We start from the raw sequence: 19,420 nt of genomic DNA, 5'->3' as shown, positions 1-19,420 counted from the left end.
GCCCTGTTTATATGTGTGTAGTGTGCATTATATTCAATCTATGCCACGTGTACAACGTAAGTAGGTTGGCCCCCTCCCTCCCTCCCTTATTTTCCTTAACAGATTGTTAGGTAGATGATGGTGAATTGGATGGAAAGATTATGGACTGGATTGTGATTGGACACAACTTGTTTTTAGATTTGTCACATGTTTTATGCCTACATTGGGGTGGTGCTTTTTTTGGGTTTTTCCCTGGTGGCTAAAAAAATTATAAAAAATAAATAAAAGAAAGGCCACCAGGTTTTTCCTAGAGTAGTCTTGGGCTGGACTGCTTTGAATTTTTGTGTTAGTTTATTATGAATTTGCAAGCCCCCACCTCATTTTTATTCCAAGTTTTCATTGTATAGTAGGATTTGTCGATTGTGTGTGAGATGCCAGTTGTTAATGACAGCCAACCCCTAGTAGTGGCACAACCCAGTTAATCATATGGTAACTGCATGTGTTGGGGTGTAAGGATACAAGTGTTGTGGGAGATTAGGATCTTTTCAGCAAGTGTTTCTGTGACTAATAGGTTTATTCTTCATCACAACATGTACTACATTCTTGAAGCCATATCTTCACCTATGAACATGCTATTTTCACTGTTTGTGCCAATTGGTAGTTCTATAGGTGGTATAACTTGTGTCCAAGTTTCATTTCAATACAAGGAACTGTAAGTCTGTGAGACACTTTGAAAAACATACAAATTTGTATGGGAACCAATGTGTGGTTTAGAAAATATGTACTCCAGACATTGCCAATCCTTAGTTAAATTCCTCATGCCTTTAAATAAAGTGGTCTATTCATTTTCTTCCTTGGGTGTCAGGTAACTTTGAGGTCCTGGCTTCGTCCCATGCTTTACTTGGCCCGATCTCCTATTCTTTAGCGTGGTTGGTGGAACATTATAGCATTTTGTAGCTTCATTCACCCCCGTGCTGTTCGAAATTACTGCCTCCATTGCCTTAACCATGTCTCCGTCATCCCTTAGTTTGAGTCGTTTAACCCCCATTGTTGTGTTTACTTTTCAGTCCTTTCTCCTCGCTTTCCACCCCTTCTTTGTTGCTTCAGAACGCTTTCGCTTGGGCATAACTAGCAACTCTTGTACTCGGGCCTAGCCGCGCTTGCAACCACGATTTCCATAAAGTCAGGTAATTACTTAGATACTAGTCGGTCGACAATAGATAGAAACCACTGGTCCATAATATATAGTGGTCGATAATTGATGAGTTACGCTATTATGTTCCAGCTGTATGCTTTGTACTACTATGATACTAGGCCCAGCAGTTAACTTGATAGAAATATGATTGATTTCTAATAGTAACAAACAGTTTTCTTGTCAGGGTGCAAAAAGGGGTGTTCCTGAGGACTTTTTACATGCCTCCCCTTCTTAAAACACTTAGCATATACCCTGTAAAAAATTGTGCTTTTATCAAAAAGTGAATGAATATTTGGATTAGGCACTGGACTAATTAAATGTTTTTGAGGAACGTGTACGTACGTACTATAGTGTATATTAATGGTATACTCCCTGTACTTTATGGTATATGATGTACACACTTCTGAAGTTGATCATCATATGTTGTGGGGCTGATGATAGAAGGTTTGATGGAAGGTGATAACAAGAGTGATAACCCATGACAACCTCTTCACGTTACTAGAGCCATAACTATACAAGTACACAAGCTGGAGTAGTGCATGATATTTAATCACAGTAAAACAATAAGAAGTGTTATTTTGGTTAGGTAATCCAAAGGCTGCAGCACATGTTGCTATCAGACCTTCAGTGCTGGTCACTGTAAAGCGCTAATAACAAATACTTTAGGTTTAAGGAAGAAAATCCATCCCTCCTAGAGGAAGACTGAGTGTGGCCCCGACTAGACATTGGGTGACCTGCAGTTCGAATCCTGGGATTGGAGGGATTTTTTTCCTTACTTTGGTCCCTTTTCTGTTACAGTCAGTAAGTCAAGTCAATAGGTCTAGGTCCTTGTAGGTTAGGTAATCCTAAGGCTGCAGCACATGTTGCTGTCAGACTTTCAGTGCTGGTCACTGTAAAGCACTAATAATTATACAACCAAGTACTAAGAATAATACGAAATGCAGTTAAAATTACATCATTAATAATGAATGAATAAATAAATAAATAAATAATAAATAATGTTTGAGAAAACTACGAGGCCTAGAGACATGAACCAAGCGGGGATAGATTCGCCTGTGAATGAAGGCACAACCGTATAATAAGTACACCTGTTTGTGCTGATGACCTTACTATATGTGTAATTCTATATAACGCCTGGCACCACACCCTTGTTTAATTACAGATTGCTCGAAGGAGAAGATTAGTAAACGTCCTCAGAGAGGCCAGACACCACCTTACTGGTAAACAACAACATTACAAGTATGTTTAAATGTTTGTATCTGTGTATTTTGTGTGCAGGATATGCGCTCCAGGCATCATGCAGTGAACAACCAGCTGATGACCAGTTGGGATATTATACATCTTCATACTTCATCTGGCTCGCTAGCGGCTGGAATTATTTTCCACTGAACTTATCTACTACTCTACTGTGAGTCTGCATAATAGCTAAACAAGAAGCCGATGCAGTGCTGCATATACAACAATGTGTAACTATCTCCTGTATGTTGTGCATGGCTGTATGCATAATATTATAGACTGTGATCACTGTGCCAATGCCACACCGCTGATATACTGGCACATCGCCTGTGGTCTCTAGTTACAACAGAGTCTGTTGTGCCATATTGGCTTGATTGGGATCAATTGTTAATTGTGCCTTCACCATGTCCCTTGTTTTGCATAGCCTCACTTCACTGCTGAGTCATCTTGAGAGACACGTGACACCTACAATATATAGCTACTTTCAATATAGCTTGGTTTTTGTGTAGGTTGTGTTTTAGTATTGTGGTTTTCTGATGCCAGTTAAACTCCCTTGCCTGTGTGCATATGCATATGTATCATTTCCAGTATGAATCAAGAACTGTTTGAAAAGCATCTCTGTAGCTGCTATGAAAAATCAGACAATTTCCATTACAAAGGGAAGCCATCATGTGCTACTGCCAAATTGACACTTGGTTGTCAGCAAAGATGAATGGACACAAAGGAGGACACTGGTAAGTCCATGAAGAATGCATTGTACATACTACGGTATGGCAAAAGGCACCTCTAGCGACATTGAACAGTGAAAAAATCAAGCTTGTAGCCCGAGCCATTATTGAATTACATTTGTCAGTCAGTCACTAGAAAATTCTGTTAAATATATATATTTTTTTAATTCTGTAGCAACTTGTTGAAAGCATTTCGAGTCAATCTGAAGGCTTGTTTGGACTTAGTTTTACCTAACCAATACTGCCTCATCGTCGCCTGAGAAAAGTGAGGCTGGTTTTTGGGTGATTTTTTTTCATGGGCATCATATAAGTGACCTCAGGGAGAATATTAATTACAGTGGACAATTTGAACTTAAAAACTGAAAAAGCCACAGTACACCATCCATAATATCCCATGTAACAATACAGTACTAACAAGTACATAAAAGCTTTTAATTTTACAAGTACACAGAAAAATTTGGAATTTTCGACTAGAGTAGGGACCATAGCACATTGATAAAAAGTACTGAAACAAACTGGAGTAGTGCATGATATTAAATCACAGTAAAACAATAAAAAGTGTTATATCCCTACTATACTCAAGATACCATAATGGAAATGCACAGTAGGAATATAGCACTTCTTATTGTTTTACTGTGATTTAATATCGTGCACTACTCCAACTTGTTTCAGTACTTATCAATGTGCTATGGTCCCTACTCGATCTAGTTGAAATTTCCAAATTTTTCTGTGTACTTGTTTGTGAACTTTTTTTGAAATTATTATTATGCCTGTGGTAAACCCACACATACCGACCGCATCTGAATTTATGTCGTGCGCTCCAGCTATACTAATTATTGTCTGAAAGGTGAAATATCCATTACGCTTCATTGTCAGCTATGTTTAACCCATTACACAACATTTGGAATCAAGAACTGTTCGAAAAGCACCTTAACAATCCACGCATACCGAAAGAAAGAAATGAAGCCATGCGCCCCATTTATATCAATTGTCATCTGAAAAGTGAAGCATCCATTATGCTTCGTTGTCAGCTACGTTCAACCTGTTACACAACAGTACAAATCAAGAATAGTTCGAAAAGCACCTCTGCAATCAAAACAGCCATTATAAAAGATATGGACGATTTTCGTTACGAAGGGAAGCCATCATGTGCTATCACCAAATCAACACTTTTCACTGTCAGCAAAGATGAATGGAACACAAAGTAGGACACTGGTAAGTCCATGAAGAACACATTGTATGTACTATGGTATGCCAAAAAGCACCTCTCAGGCTGAAGCGATGTCAAACAGTGAAAAAATCAAGCCTGTAGCCTTAGCCGTTATCGAGTTACACTTGTCTGAAGGCATCAGTCAGTCAGTCAGTTACTCAGACAGTCAGAAGAAAATTCCATTAAAAACATTATTTTTAAAATTCCGTAGCAACGTGTTGAAAGTGTTTCGGGTTGATATGAAAGCTTGTTTGGGCTTACTTTTACCTAACCAATACTGCCTCATTGTTGTCTGGGAAAATTGAGGCTGTTTTTTGGGTGATGCTATTTTGTGGGCCACGCCTACTCCTTTGTGGTCACCACTATCATAGTGTATGATACATGTTAACACAACATACAGGTACACAACACAGGTAACAACACAACGCATACTGATACACAACACAACACACGCAGGTACACAACACACAGATACACAACACAACACACAGGTACACAACACAACACACAGGTACACAACACAACACACAGGTACACAACACAACACACACAGGTACACAACACAACACACAGGTACACAACACAACACACACAGGTACACAACACAACACACACAGGTACACAACACAACACACACAGGTACACAACACAACACACAGGTACACAACACAACACACACAGGTACACAACACACAGATACACAACACAACACACAGATACACAACACAACACACAGGTACACAACACAACACACACAGGTACACAACACAACACACAGGTACACAACACAACACACACACAGGGGTACACAACACAACACACACATAGGGGTACACAACACAACACACACAGGGGTACACAACACAACACACACAGGGGTACACAACACAACACACAGGTACACAACACAACACACACAGGTATACAACACAACACACACAGGTACACAACACAACACACAGGAGTACACAACACAACACACAGGGGTACACACCTTGGTGGTAGCATACAGTATTCGTTCTCCAGATACTTGGACCTCACCATGATCACTCCATTATCATAACACTACAAGAGGAACACAACAACATCTAACTCATGTGATATAACATTTAGTCTTGATGAGGCAGCCATTGTATGGAGGTGATAAAACTGTATGGTAACCTTCACCATTGGCAGGTAAACTATTAACTGTAACTTGTGAAATTTTCTCCTGGAGTAAATTTTTAGCAATAGTTGCTCCATCTACCCAAATGGTGTTGTATTGTTATATGTCTGATTGACTCTGGCAAAATTTAGGTCCAAAAAAGACTATAGCAAAGGTTACCAGATGGCCTTTCTCATGTCCACATACTCACATACTCACTCACCCACACATTTAAACTGTATTGTGAGACACTACACACCCAACACAAGCTCACCTTATCCACTATTTGCTGCAGTACATCATCATCTTGTTCTCTAGACCCCATGGTGTCACTGAGTTGGAGGTGGATTAGAGGAGAGAAACTCTCACCATAAACTTTTATTCCTTTGACGCTGTAATGGAATGGAAAATGACATCAAATAGTAATATGAGGGATTAGTTCATGTTGATAACATTACATGTGGGACACAGTGTGCACTAAATAGAGATGTGCTAAATATGCTGGAATAGTAATTGGTGATGGAAAAGAGTATGGAACAGAATGATTGGTTGATATTTGGCAATAACTGAAATTGTCACTTCACTTGTAGTATAATAGAAGACTAGTATATTAAAAATTATAAATTTAAAAAATAATGAAGTAGGGTTTCAAGCTATAAAAAGTAGTGAAACAAGAGATGAACAATGGTAGCTATTACGGCATAGCTCAGTGTTAAATCCCTACTTGGCATGGTATAACAATTATTTTATGTTCAATGCCAAAGTAGGGATTTAACACTGAGCTATGCTGTAATAGCTACCATTGTTCATCTCTTGTTTCACTACTTTTTATAGCTTGAAACCCTACTTCATTATTTTTTAAATTTATAATTTTTAATATACCAGTTTGTTTAGTTTTTTTGTTAAAGCATACAGCTAGCTATAAACATGTGACTGCTGTATTAGGGTGACTGCTGTATTAGAGCATCTCTAGTCAGCTTGCGAAGATGTACTTGCCCCAAAAAGGGGTGTGGTCATTGTGGTTTCGATCGATTATTAGACTAGAGTATCTCAAATCAGCCTACCAAATTGAGGGTGTGTGGTCACAAATACAGCTAGTGTAAAAGGGGCATGGTCATTGTGGTCTCGATTGACAGATCGATAATACGTAGAATAAAGAATGGGCGTGGCCTTGTTACCTATCGTGGAGTAGTGGTACCTCTGTACAGTCGGGGGCCGTACAGTATAGCGTAGTCTAAGCGCCTTAAATAATTTCGTGGCGTCTATTATGCTGTTTAAAGAAAGTGTTGATATGGAAAATTTATGGTTTCGTTGGATGAAGAAGACAAGTAGCCTGATTGAAGATAAAAGAAAAGACAAGGCGCACAGGGCGCACACTCGTCGGAACCCCAAAAGGCACATCCCACCAGTGAATTTGTTGTTGTGGCGTAAAATGGTGACCGTGTGCTGTTTTGTTTGGGCTCTAGGTTTGCGACTGTGGTCAATGAGTGAATGAGTGAGTGAGTGAATGAGATTTTTAAAAAATTCTATATCCGGCCGCCAGTAAGTATTTTCTTGTTTTTAACGCTACATTTGATGTTAGATGGACTACTATTACTCCGTAAAGGTGATTTTCGTCGCGCAAGAAGTTCTAAGCTGATTTTTAAGGTTGGTATTTTTGGCGGCGCGCGTCACTTTGGATGCAACCCTACTTAAACAGTACTACCGTACTGTTTGATTCTCTTTGAGGCACCTCTCAAACACTGCTAGCATACATACAGGAAAGATAAGATTGTGAATATACTTTAATAGAGCAATCACCTGTTCTATTAGAGTATCTCAATACAGTTTTATGGCAAAAGATAACAAATGTATTTTATTCAGAAGGGCGGTGCCACCAATCTGGTTGATCAGGCTTCAACTTAACCACTTTTTGTAAAGATTGAGTTTCTCTAATAGAGCAGTCACTTTCTTTCTTGGATGCTACAACTTGTTATATTTTGACTGGGGGAAGCATGCAGCATGCTACATATGCTGTGTGAAACTATTAGGGCCATACATTTAAAGTCATCCAGGCCCTGAATAATCAAAATTAAAACATGTTATGGGCATCCCTGTGATAACACCTCAGTAGTCGTATCTTCAGGATAAAGGGTTTGACCTAATTAACACTTCTCTATCACCAGTAGAGGTGTTAACAAACACAACATGTTTGTACAGGATATACTGGGACAGTTAGATACAGTACACACAGTCTGACCCCTTCAGTAGCTCTCTTAATCTTCTAGCATTATTCCTCAACTGGTTGAACATTTCTATATAGTGAGTACAATAATAAGAACATGATCACTACACAATAACCCCCTGGGGTCTAATAGGTGTACGGGTCTTAATATATTCTAATAGAGTATCCAATGAATACTCCAACTACACATGATCACATGATGATCACACGATGATCTACAAGCTAAGAAGTGGGCTAACTGGCTCATTACCCACTAATGGACTTCACTAACATGTTACCCTCACCAGGTGACTTGTCCATGATGGAGAGAGCTTCAATGGCGGCAGCTGCTTGTAGTGGTGGTAGAGAGGCTGAGAAGCAGTAGCCTTGACCAGATAATCTCTGTTTGTCCACAATGTGTGACTTGCCACATGACAGGCCACCAATACTGGCCAGTGAGACCTCTGCTGATATGCAGTTGAGGTCAACATCATTTGACTAATGAGAAGGGAGAGATATCATAGATGTAATAGTTGTAACGCAGGCCCAAGGGCGGAGGGCATACATATCAGGCAAAGCCTGAATGCCCCGTGTTACAATTAATATGCAACACTTATCAGGCTGATAGCCTGTACAGGGCGATTAATCACCCAAGCCAATATGAGTGCTGCCACTAGATGTATTATATATGCGTACCTAAATTTTTTGATTATGGGCCAGCAACTAGTTCATTCTGGTTACGATCAACAGAGAGATATCACAGAGAATTTCGGTTATGCAAGTTTAATGTTTTAATCAGTGTTACGGAATTGTTTATGGAAAAGGACGGAGTCCACTAAAGGCCTAGACAGGTAAGCTTGCTTGTAGAGTAGTTACTCCGTGTAGAGTAGTTACTCCGTGCAGAGTGGTAGCTTCGTGATGGGGGCATGTCCATATGCGAAAATGTGTGGAAACGATCGAGTTTTCACCTTAGTCCAACATTTTTCAACTCACAGAATGGTGAGGATAACAAAATGCTCTCTGTTTGAGTGGTTTTCATGGCAAAATCCAAGTCGTGCATCCTAATCACATGAGTATTAATTGATCCCCACAATCGATTTCGGCCTCAACATCTATATAATCACTGCCCAGTTGTAGCCCAGGTGGCTCTTTTGATCTGAGGTGTGAAGTGTTACATGTGTTATTTATTACTAGAGGTGTACCGATAATCAGATCGGCTACAATATCAGCCACAGATATGGTTTATTTATTTGTATTTTCAGTATCGGTACAGAACAGTAGGAGGACCGATATCACTACCGATATTTATACAGTAGCATTAGTTTGTACATAAACGGATTATGCATTGGTGTTCTACGTTATCCATGTGGCTCTGGCTTATTCACTCTGCAACAAGCATTACACTACGAGAAGCCATATAAATACAAGTGTTTGATGCTGGAAAGCTTATCACAGTCATTACAAATGAAGCAGTTATATAGAGTACCCTTGTCATAAAAGAAGGATAACAAGATAACCAAGGAAACTTGCTGTAACAGTTTACTCACAAGCCATTAGAATGCAGAGTAATGCAGAAATATCAGTTTAAGGCTTCATTGGAGTATGCATAAAAATGTTTGTGGGTGCCTAATTGTCTGGATTGCACAATACAAACCCAAGCTACTATCAGCACAGGCAGAGTATAGCAATGAATACATGCACATGTTGTTGTAGGGTAGGTAAATGTGTACAATTTCGTTTGCTTAAAATATTAATGCAAATATCAAACTGACTATCAGTTATCAGCTTCATTTGGTTGCATCAATATTGGATATCACTACATGCATATCAGTACACCTCTAGTTATTACACTACACAAATACATCTACTCACTACACACAACAAAATTAATAAAAGCAACAGTAAAGCCTTCAGCTCCCTTATATGGTCATGCCTACCAACAGGTAGTGAACACTGAGCCACTTGTGTACTACTGTACTAGGTGATATGAGTTAGTGCAGGCAAATCCTCTTAGGGAAGACTAGTACTCCAGGCTGTACCATGTCTCACAGGTGAAGGTGTACACCCAAAAGTCTCACCTGAACCATCTGAGAGTTAACACCAGGTACCAACTGGGTAGACTGGAGCAATGTAAGTAAAATTTCTTACACAAGGAATCAACAACAGCAATTGAATGTAGCAGACACACACAAACACACATGCAAGCACGGATGCACACGCACACAACAACAACACATACACACTCACTGATAATCCAAAATGTTCCAGTGCTTCACGTCCAGTACCTCCAAGTACCCCAAAGGAGAAGCTCTCATTGATGATCAAAGGGGTAGAGTATTTCTTCTTCAACTCTACAAGCTTGGGCAGGGGAGCTAGATCACCATAATTGAGGTAGAGATCTTCAACCACTATCACTTTCCTTGTCTTCTTAGCCTTGGCTGGGTTCTGTGTAATATTAAAACCCACAATCAAATATGTACCTTGTTGGTTTTAGAGAATACGGATGATAACCGGAACATTGACATATAAATAGACTGAGATGTATCATTGTGTTAGTTGTGCTTGTCATTGATTTCGTGTCCAGTTGACAATAAATTATTTAAACTGTGTATGCGATCAAATAGAGGCGCTCCTTATTCTCTATGACAAGCACAACTCAACACTCAGGGTGACGGCTGTCTGGCGACTGGCTTCCTCAACACCGGGACGAAAAGCTTGGCAATCTACCTGGCGAAAGGTCAGCTGATCCAATTAAAGAGCATCGCTATTGTGAAGAGATGCCTGCCATCCGGTGCCCAATTGAAGGTTGCGTGTACCAAACGCCGGATGTGGACCCTGTGGTGGCTGCTGCCCTTATCACAACACATGCGAACGTCCATGCTGTACCCCACCCTGTTGTTCCTGCGGCGAAAGCTGAAAAGGTGAAACGCCCGTGTATATCGTCTGCTGGAACGACGGAAGAATGGCAGTATTTTCAGTCCAGATGGAGCGACTATGTGAGAGCGACTAACCTATCAGGTGTGGACAAAGTGATCCAACTACTTGAATGCTGTGACAACCAACTACGAAGGGACCTTACTTGAAATGCTGGAGGAACTCTTACGGGAAAGTCAGAAGAAGAGGTACTTGCGGCTGTGAAGACCCTGGCAGTCAGGGAGGAGAACGTTATGGTGGCCAGAGTGGCGCTCCACAATATGAAACAAGACAGAGGTGAACCAATTCGTGCTTTTGGAGCTAGACTTCGAGGGCAGGCCAGTGTATGTAAGTTCATACAAAAATGTACAAATTGTGACACTCATGTAGGTTATACTGAAGCCATACTGCGGGACGTGTTGTGCCGGGGTATGGAAGATGCTGAGATTCAGCTCGATCTATTGGGTGATAAAAACCAGGACATGACCTTTGAACAAATGCTTAGATTTATAGAAGCTAAGGAAGCTGGTAAGAGGTCAGCTACCCAGCTCCTTTTGCCACACGCAACTGATGCCATTGCTGGCAGTACATATAAGCGTCAGAAAAGGGACGCTGCGGAGAGACCACCAAGGGAGCAGGATTCATGCTCATATTGTGGGAAGAGAGGTCATGGAAAAAGTGCACCCGCACGTCTGAGACGTAGAGAATGCCCAGCATATGGCACAGTTTGTGGCCATTGTGGCAAGGACCATCACTTTGAAAGTGTCTGCAGAGCAAAAGTCAAGGTCAGAGTGGATACCACTAATGAGAGTGCGATATTTGACGCCTTATGTGAGTTAACAATACAGTATAATTTGACATCTGTTTCCCTAGATCATCATGTTTATGATCAACCATCAAACAAATGGTTGCGGCGCCCATCAAAGCCCCAGCCATTTGTCAGGTTATCAGTGAGAGTGGAGAAGGATGACTACAAACATTTTGGGTTTCACTTATCCTTCTCACCAAGCAATATTCTAATTGATGCCATGGCAGACACAGGGTGCCAGAGTTGCTTGGCAGGGCTCAAGCTGGCTGAGAAGTCAGGACTTTCCAGTGAGGATCTCATCCCGGTTAACATGCGGATGCATTCTGCCGACAATCGTGACATCCCGATTCTGGGTGCTACGATTTTTAGGTTATCTGGGAGGGACCGATCAGGTAGTGAGAGGGTGACTCGACAGATGGTTTACATCACCAACAATACAGATAAGTTCTTTCTTAGTCGGGAAGCTTGTATGGACTTGGGTATTATACCAACTCAATTTCCAATTGTAGGTGAGATACCTCCATGGGTGGATCACCAGCTACTTAGTATTGACCATACCAGTTCCTCTCGGGAAGTGGCTTCTCTGAAATGTGATTGTCCGAGGAGAATCAAACCGCCGCCTCTCCCCACCACCCTCCCCTGTGCTGCCACCGAAGAAAACATAGTGAAGCTCAAGCAATTCTTATTAGAATATTATGGCTCCAGCACTTTTAATACATGTGAACATCAACCTCTGCCCACGATGGAGGGACCACCTATGCGTCTAATGATTGACCCCAAGGCGAAACTAACTGCCTATCATTCACCAATACCGGTCCCTATTCATTGGCAAGATGACGTTAAGGCAGAATTGGACAGAGGTGTCAGGCTGGGTGTTTTAGAACCTGTCCCCATTGGTGAGCCAGTAACTTGGTGTCACAGAATGGTCATTTGTGCCAAAAAGAATGGAAAGCCTAGGAGGACCATTGACTTTCAACCACTCAACAGTCATGCCACTCGGGAAACTCACCATACTCAATCTCCTTTTCATCAGGCTAGATCTGTTCCCCACGGAAAGAAGAAAACCGTATTTGATGCTTGGAATGGCTATCACAGTGTTCCTCTTCACCCTGATGATCGTCATTATACCACCTTTATCACTCCATGGGGCAGGTACCGATATAGTACTGCACCTCAAGGATACATTGCTTCAGGGGATGGTTACTCCAGGCGCTACGATGAAGTTGTAGCATTGTTCCCCCAGAAGACTAAATGTGTGGACGATACGCTCTTGTGGTCAGACACTATCCATGACTGTTTCTTTCAAGCAGCCAAATGGCTTGACATCTGTGGACGAAATGGTATCATCCTCAACCCAGAGAAGTTTGTGTTCGCCCAAGACAATGTGGAATTTGCTGGATTTGAGATAACAAGTGATACGGTTCGCCCTTGTAAGAAATACCTTAGAGCTATTGTGGAGTTTCCTACACCTAGAAACATTACAGATGTTAGATCATGGTTCGGCCTACTCAATCAAGTGGCATATGCCTTTAGCATGGCTGAACGGATGATCCCATTTAGAAATCTGCTCAAACCAGCCACACCGTTTCATTGGGATGGTAGTCTTAATCAGTTATTTGAGGAGTCCAAAACTGTGATTGTTTCTGAAATTTCTGATGGGGTGAAGATCTTTGACAAAACCAAACCAACTTGCCTTGCTACAGATTGGTCCAGGCATGGCATAGGCTTCTGGCTTTTTCAGAAGCACTGCTCGTGCCCATCAATTGGCCTCTTCTGTTGTCGTCAGGGATGGAAGATCACCCTAATGGGCAGTAGATTCACTCACCCTGCACAATCCCGTTATGCACCAATTGAGGGAGAAGCTCTGGCAGTGGCGGATGCCCTCGACAAGGCAAGGCACTTTGTTTTGGGATGTGATAATCTTGTGGTTGCAGTTGACCACAAACCTTTATTGACGATATTTGGAGATAGATCTTTAGATCAAGTAAGCAATCCTCAACTACGTAACCTTAAGGAAAAAACTCTCCGCTATAGTTTTAAAATGGTACACATTCCTGGAGTCAAGAACAGAGCTTCCAATGCTATCTCTAGGTATCCCTCTGGTGACCCAATCCCATCCAAGATGGAATTATCAGATGATGACATCTCCTACATCACCTCGGATTCTCTCGTGTCTCCGGGACTTAACATTCCTCTTCAACTTTTTGCAGGTGTACTTTGTGATGATCAACTACCATCAGATGACATGGAGGCTGCTTTGAGGCATTCTGCGGCTGCTCAACTTGAGGACATTCAAATAGTTGATTGGAATCAAGTCCGCATTGCCACAAGTTCAGACACAGATATGCATTCCTTACTCTCTATTATTGAAGATGGTATGCCAGACAAAAGATGCCAGCTACCATCTCAGCTTAGAGACTATCACCAATTTAAGGAGCATCTGTACAGTATAGATGGTGTAATTCTGTACAAAGATAGAATCGTTATTCCACCATCTCTTCGGCAACGCTGCTTGTCTGCTCTTCATACAGCGCATCAGGGCACTTCCTCAATGATTTCTAGAGCGGATGCTTCAATATTCTGGCCGGGTATCACCTACGACATTCAAGCAACTAGGGCCAATTGCAGCCACTGTAACCAGATGGCACCATCCCAACCTGCTTTGCCACCTACACCACCAATTCTTGCAGTGTATCCTTTTCAATGTATATGTGTTGATTATTTTCACCAACAGGGAATGAACTACCTTGTCATTGTGGACCGATATTCCAATTGGCCAATAGTTGAAAGGGTGCAGAATGGATCCGAAGGCCTCATTGCGGTACTTCGACGGACATTCGCCACTTATGGGATCCCAGATGAGCTGTCTTCTGATGGCGGGCCTGAGTTTGTCTCCCACATAACAAGATCGTTTTTATCTAGTTGGGGCGTTCATCACCGACTTAGCTCAGTGGCCTTTCCTCACAGCAATTGCAGAGCAGAAGTTGGAGTCAAAACAATCAAGCGACTAATTGTCGACAATGTTGGACCTGGAGGTAACCTTGATGTGGACAAGTTCCAACAAGCAATTCTGCAATACCGCAACACTCCAGACAAGGACACCAAACTATCTCCTGCAATGTGCATATTTGGCAGACCTATCAAAGATCTCATCCCAATCCTACCTGGCAAATACCAGCCACATCCAGTGTGGAAAGAGTCATTACTGGCTAGAGAGGCAGCACTGAGGAAGCGTCACATAGCCAATCATGAAAGATGGCAAGAGCATACCAGACGCCTTCCACCTTGTCTGTCGGGGATCATGTAAGGATTCAGAATCAGGTTGGTAATCACCCCAGAAAATGGGATAAAACTGGAATTGTCATTGAAGTATGTCAGTATCATCAGTATGTTGTTAGAGTGGATGGTTCAGGCAGAATTACTATCAGAAATCGTAAATTTCTACGAAAATACACTCCTGTGTATAAACCTGATAGGAAAGATCGATACTGGATGACTTGAAGTACCTGCCACCTAGCTGCTCTGCTGATCAGTCACCACCAACCTCCACTACACATACTGATGATGTACCCATCCATCCTGATGTTTCCTCTCCAGGCAATTCACCTGAGGTGCACATATCGACCTCCCCTCCTGTTGAACAGGATCAACCAGTAGCCCCGATCCCTCCACAAAGTTACTCTCCTACATTGTCACCAAGACCACCCTCAACAACTCCAATTATTTCACCTCAGTTGATGGCCTCACCACAGCCAGCCCAGACGGAGACTTCACCACAGCCGCCTGTTGAACCACAGACCTCTCCAATCAAGTTGCGGCGCTCTACCCGGATCAAACAACCCCCTAAATGGCAAACCTCAGAAGATATCATCCTTTATTAAATTAGTCTCTACCATGTGATTATGATACAGACTTGGGGGGAGATAGAGAATACGGATGATAACCGGAACATTGACATATAAATAGACTGAGATGTATCATTGTGTTAGTTGTGCTTGTCATTGATTTCGTGTCCAGTTGACAATAAATTATTTAAACTGTGTATGCGACCAAATAGGGGCGCTCCTTATTCTCTAGTTAGGTTATAAATACACATCACAACCAGCTATATAACTGGCTTTGGCCTGAATGCTCACCATAGGGCACAAATACTGGAGAGATCACCTCTCCAACATATAGCCCTTGGGAAGGTCTGAGACAAGGTTCTAGCTCATCCCTAATGGGTGCCCCCTCAATGTTAGGGGGGTGGATAACCAGAAATGGCCTGTGGGGGCACATTACAGCAAGAGACCTGGCCAGCCAGCCCGCTGGTCAGTGATGCTGCGCCTGTCACAAGGTTGAAACTGATCCCACAGCCAACCATTGTAGTGCGATTAGTGAGGCACCGTACATGCAGTATAACTCCAATTCAGACTACTCTCAGGCCAAGGTCCCTTTTTGTTGCTGCGCGGACAACCCAAAAACTTAATGCCAACTGTGAAGTGAACTGAAATGTTATTTTACACATATATTGTACTCTCTTGAGATGACAGAAATTCTTTTTTAGCCATTGTAAGATTATGTGGTGATGTCCAAATTTTCCAGGTCAGTTTATGTACTAAGGGATACTTTGGGACCTTAACTAAGTGTCTGGATTATGTAGGTGTCCTCAAGTGTCCACATTAACAGGTTCCAGCTTTCTTCCTTAATTAAGCAACAAACTATTTTAAGTCAGTTACACAGTCAATACAAGGTTTCATTGTATCTATGACAACAAACTGTTCACCTTCTTCTCCTGTTGCAGTTTCTCCTCCAGTAGGGACTCCAAGTGGTCCACATCATTGTGTCTGAAGTACTTCACCTTGCTGCGTGATGCCTCTATACCTCGCTGGATAGCAAAACACACTCCCTCATCACTACAGGAGATAACAAACCAGTGTTAGAACAGGTATAAGCACTAGTGTTAGAATAGGTACTGTATATGATATACCAACACAACCGTTGTATAGTTTGAATGATTTTCTCTATAAATTTAGAGACCAAAGAACAATGCTGAGGCTGCATTTGTTTAAACATCACAACACAGGGTTCTATGGAATTTAGTAATCATTTTATATCTCCAGTAACTCATGGCAGTTTTCATGGATATATCCTAGTTGATGACTAACTCAGCTGAAGACTTTGAGCCCAGTCACAGCCTGTCAGTAAACGAATAATTTATTAAACTTTTTTAAGTATGCCATACAAATAATTTCATGTGTGTGTAGTGTGTGTGTGCGTATGTGTGTGTATGTACCCATTGATTTTAAAGCTGGGTGGGCTGCTTCCCCAGTTGGCACCAGGCCACCAGGTCCCCATTTTAACAATGGGTACCTGGTGTACACTGGGGAACCAAATGCTCAACTGTCCACACCTCTACTGGTAAGCCTAAAAATGCACAAAAACCAGAACACAGACACAATGCAAATGCACCGTTTAGAGAACACAGCACAAACACAACAGGAACTTTATTTGACCATTACTGAATGTTTAATACATTGCTATAAGTGGGTGTATCCATTCACTGGATTGGATTACTGGACTGGACTCACAAAATTTGCTCAAACACATTCTTTCAACCACAAACACTTTTTTAACCACTAAAAGTGATTTCATAGAGACTCAGTAGTATACCACACTTGAAGCTAGGGCTCTCCTCTCCATGTCTTGTCTTGCATAATAAAGAGGGTGTATACATACAGCTAACTGTAGACTATCTTTTTTAGAATTAGGCATTACAGCGCAAGTGCTGAAGGTCTGGTCCTACAGCTTGTTTAAAGATCTTATATTAAGTATGTTTGGAAAAGATGCTATACAGATTTGGACGTTTATAACTTTGGTTTGAACCCATTACAATCACTGTATTTTTTTTTTTTTTTTTTTTTGCAAATATGTGTAACCTTACCTTCCTGTTTGAAAATGTGTGCATTGGGAAGCAATTCTTTAACACTGCATACTAGTTGCTATTTACAAACATTATAAACCAAAGAGCTGGCAAAGCTAGAGTGAATGCACAAAATACAGGTAATTTCTTCATCATAAGGGTGTAAAAATATATATATATATATATATATATATATATATATGGTGACTATTTTACAAAAGAAGGCTAAATAGATAAGAGAGCAGTGTTAACAGTGCACAGTGCTTGAAACTTTGCTAGCAGTAGGCAAATTACGATAAAGAACTGCACCAAGGTTTTAGTATATCAACATACAAGTTTTATGTCTCATGATGAATGGTATCAGTTTCTAAGACATTTATTTTAGCTCAGTCTGGTACGTGATAAAAGGAAGGAAAACAAAAAAACTTGAGTCCAGTAGTCCAGTCCAGTGAATGGATGCACCCGCTATAAGTGACATTTGGGTACATTGACTATATACACACAGGGAGCCAACTTTCTCCCAAAATGTGTAAATTTCTACTTGACACTGTCTGAAAGGATTTCAGGTGACAGCACACACTAAACAACTACACATAAAATCTAACAAACACTCATTCACTACCTCTCTCCATGATGGTACACATATCCACTCACCAGAATATTGTGTCATTCCTAGTAGAGTATGCTGGTATGGCACTGGAGGTAGTGGCATAGCCAAAAGAATACAACACAGCTTCTTCATAGTGTAAGAACTCTGCAAGCTTCTTCTCAAAGTCCAAGTGAATATCTATGAGTGTATCATCCTCACTAATAAGTCAGTAATCTTATAGCATACTAGACCCTTGAAATTGTACATGACTTGTTCAGTGTAGGATAAGTGTGTGTTCTATTAGAGTATTTTATCCCTGACATCACTGGTGTTCACAGGGTCTAGTGTACTACACATACTATACTCACCAATGGTGCCATAGAACCCTCTGGGACCACAAGCACCAACACCATATTTCCTGACACTCTTAGCTGCTGCATCCTAAAATATGTGAAAATTTACCATATAAGGAATGATCACAACACAGTTAGAACACACACACACACAGATATGTAAGCAAAAGAGCAAAGCCTCTCTAAGTGTATGTGAATAACTCCATTATCTGTATTGACATCAAAGAGAATTATTCATGCTGCTTTCTAACTGTGCCTCATACATACACTTGTGTTAAAATTAGTGCATAAATGAATGTACCGAAATTCAAACGTCATTACTTTAAAAGCATTTGGATGTAAATCAAAACATTTGAGTTGTAGTTTATGGGCAACCTGATGTCTACAAGTAGGTCACATGCAGATGGAAGTGTTACAAGACACAGTACACATCAACAAGACACAGTACACATCAACAAGACACAGCACACATCGACAAGACACAGTACACATCAACAAGACACAGCACACATCAACAAGACACAGCACACATCAACAAGACACAGCACTCATCAACAAGACACAGCACACATCAACAAGACATAGCACACATCAACAAGACCACAGCACACATCAACAAGACACAGCACACATCAACAAGACACAGCACACATCAACAAGACATCAACAAGACACAGTACACATCAACAAGACACAGCACACATCAACAAGACACAGCACACATCAACAAGACCACAGCACACATCAACAAGACCACAGCACACATCAACAAGACACAGCACACATCAACAAGACATCAACAAGACACAGTACACATCAACAAGACACAGCACACATCAACAAGACATCAACAAGACACAGTACACATCAACAAGACACAGCACACATCAACAAGACACAGCACACATCAACAAGACACAGCACACATCAACAAGACACAGCACACATCAACAAGACACAGCACACATTAGATGTTAAGCTGTTTAGGATGAAACTTTACTTCACACTCACGTTACGTACATAACTGACTGTTACAAGCAGTGCATCGACTAAATGAGTAGAATTCTCACAACACAGCCTGTAGATCTGCACTCCTTAAATACAATAAATTAAATGATGATTTATACGATGTGAATTACACTGTATTAGCAATAAAATAT

At 41.2% G+C, this 19,420-nt stretch overlaps 1 protein-coding gene and 1 pseudogene across 1 annotated transcript; both read right to left on the bottom strand.

Moving 5' to 3' along the window:
* The window catches only part of LOC136255262 (uncharacterized), an 85,769-nt pseudogene that overhangs the window by 58,901 nt on the left and 7,448 nt on the right, over nt 1-19,420 (bottom strand).
* Nucleotides 3,886-5,590, bottom strand: LOC136256475 (keratin-associated protein 10-11-like). The gene is made up of 2 exons (XM_066049444.1): nt 5,456-5,590; nt 3,886-5,413 (listed from the first exon to the last, which is right to left on the bottom strand). The coding sequence occupies exons 1-2, from the start codon at nt 5,588-5,590 to the stop codon at nt 4,733-4,735; spliced, it is 816 nt and encodes a 271-aa protein (XP_065905516.1). The 3' UTR covers nt 3,886-4,732.

The sequence above is a fragment of the Dysidea avara genome, chromosome 5 (genome assembly GCF_963678975.1).
Source record: "Dysidea avara chromosome 5, odDysAvar1.4, whole genome shotgun sequence".
NCBI lineage: Eukaryota > Metazoa > Porifera > Demospongiae > Dictyoceratida > Dysideidae > Dysidea > Dysidea avara.
Note: the sequence above shows the minus strand (reverse complement) of the source record. Positions and strands in the feature narration are given on the sequence as shown.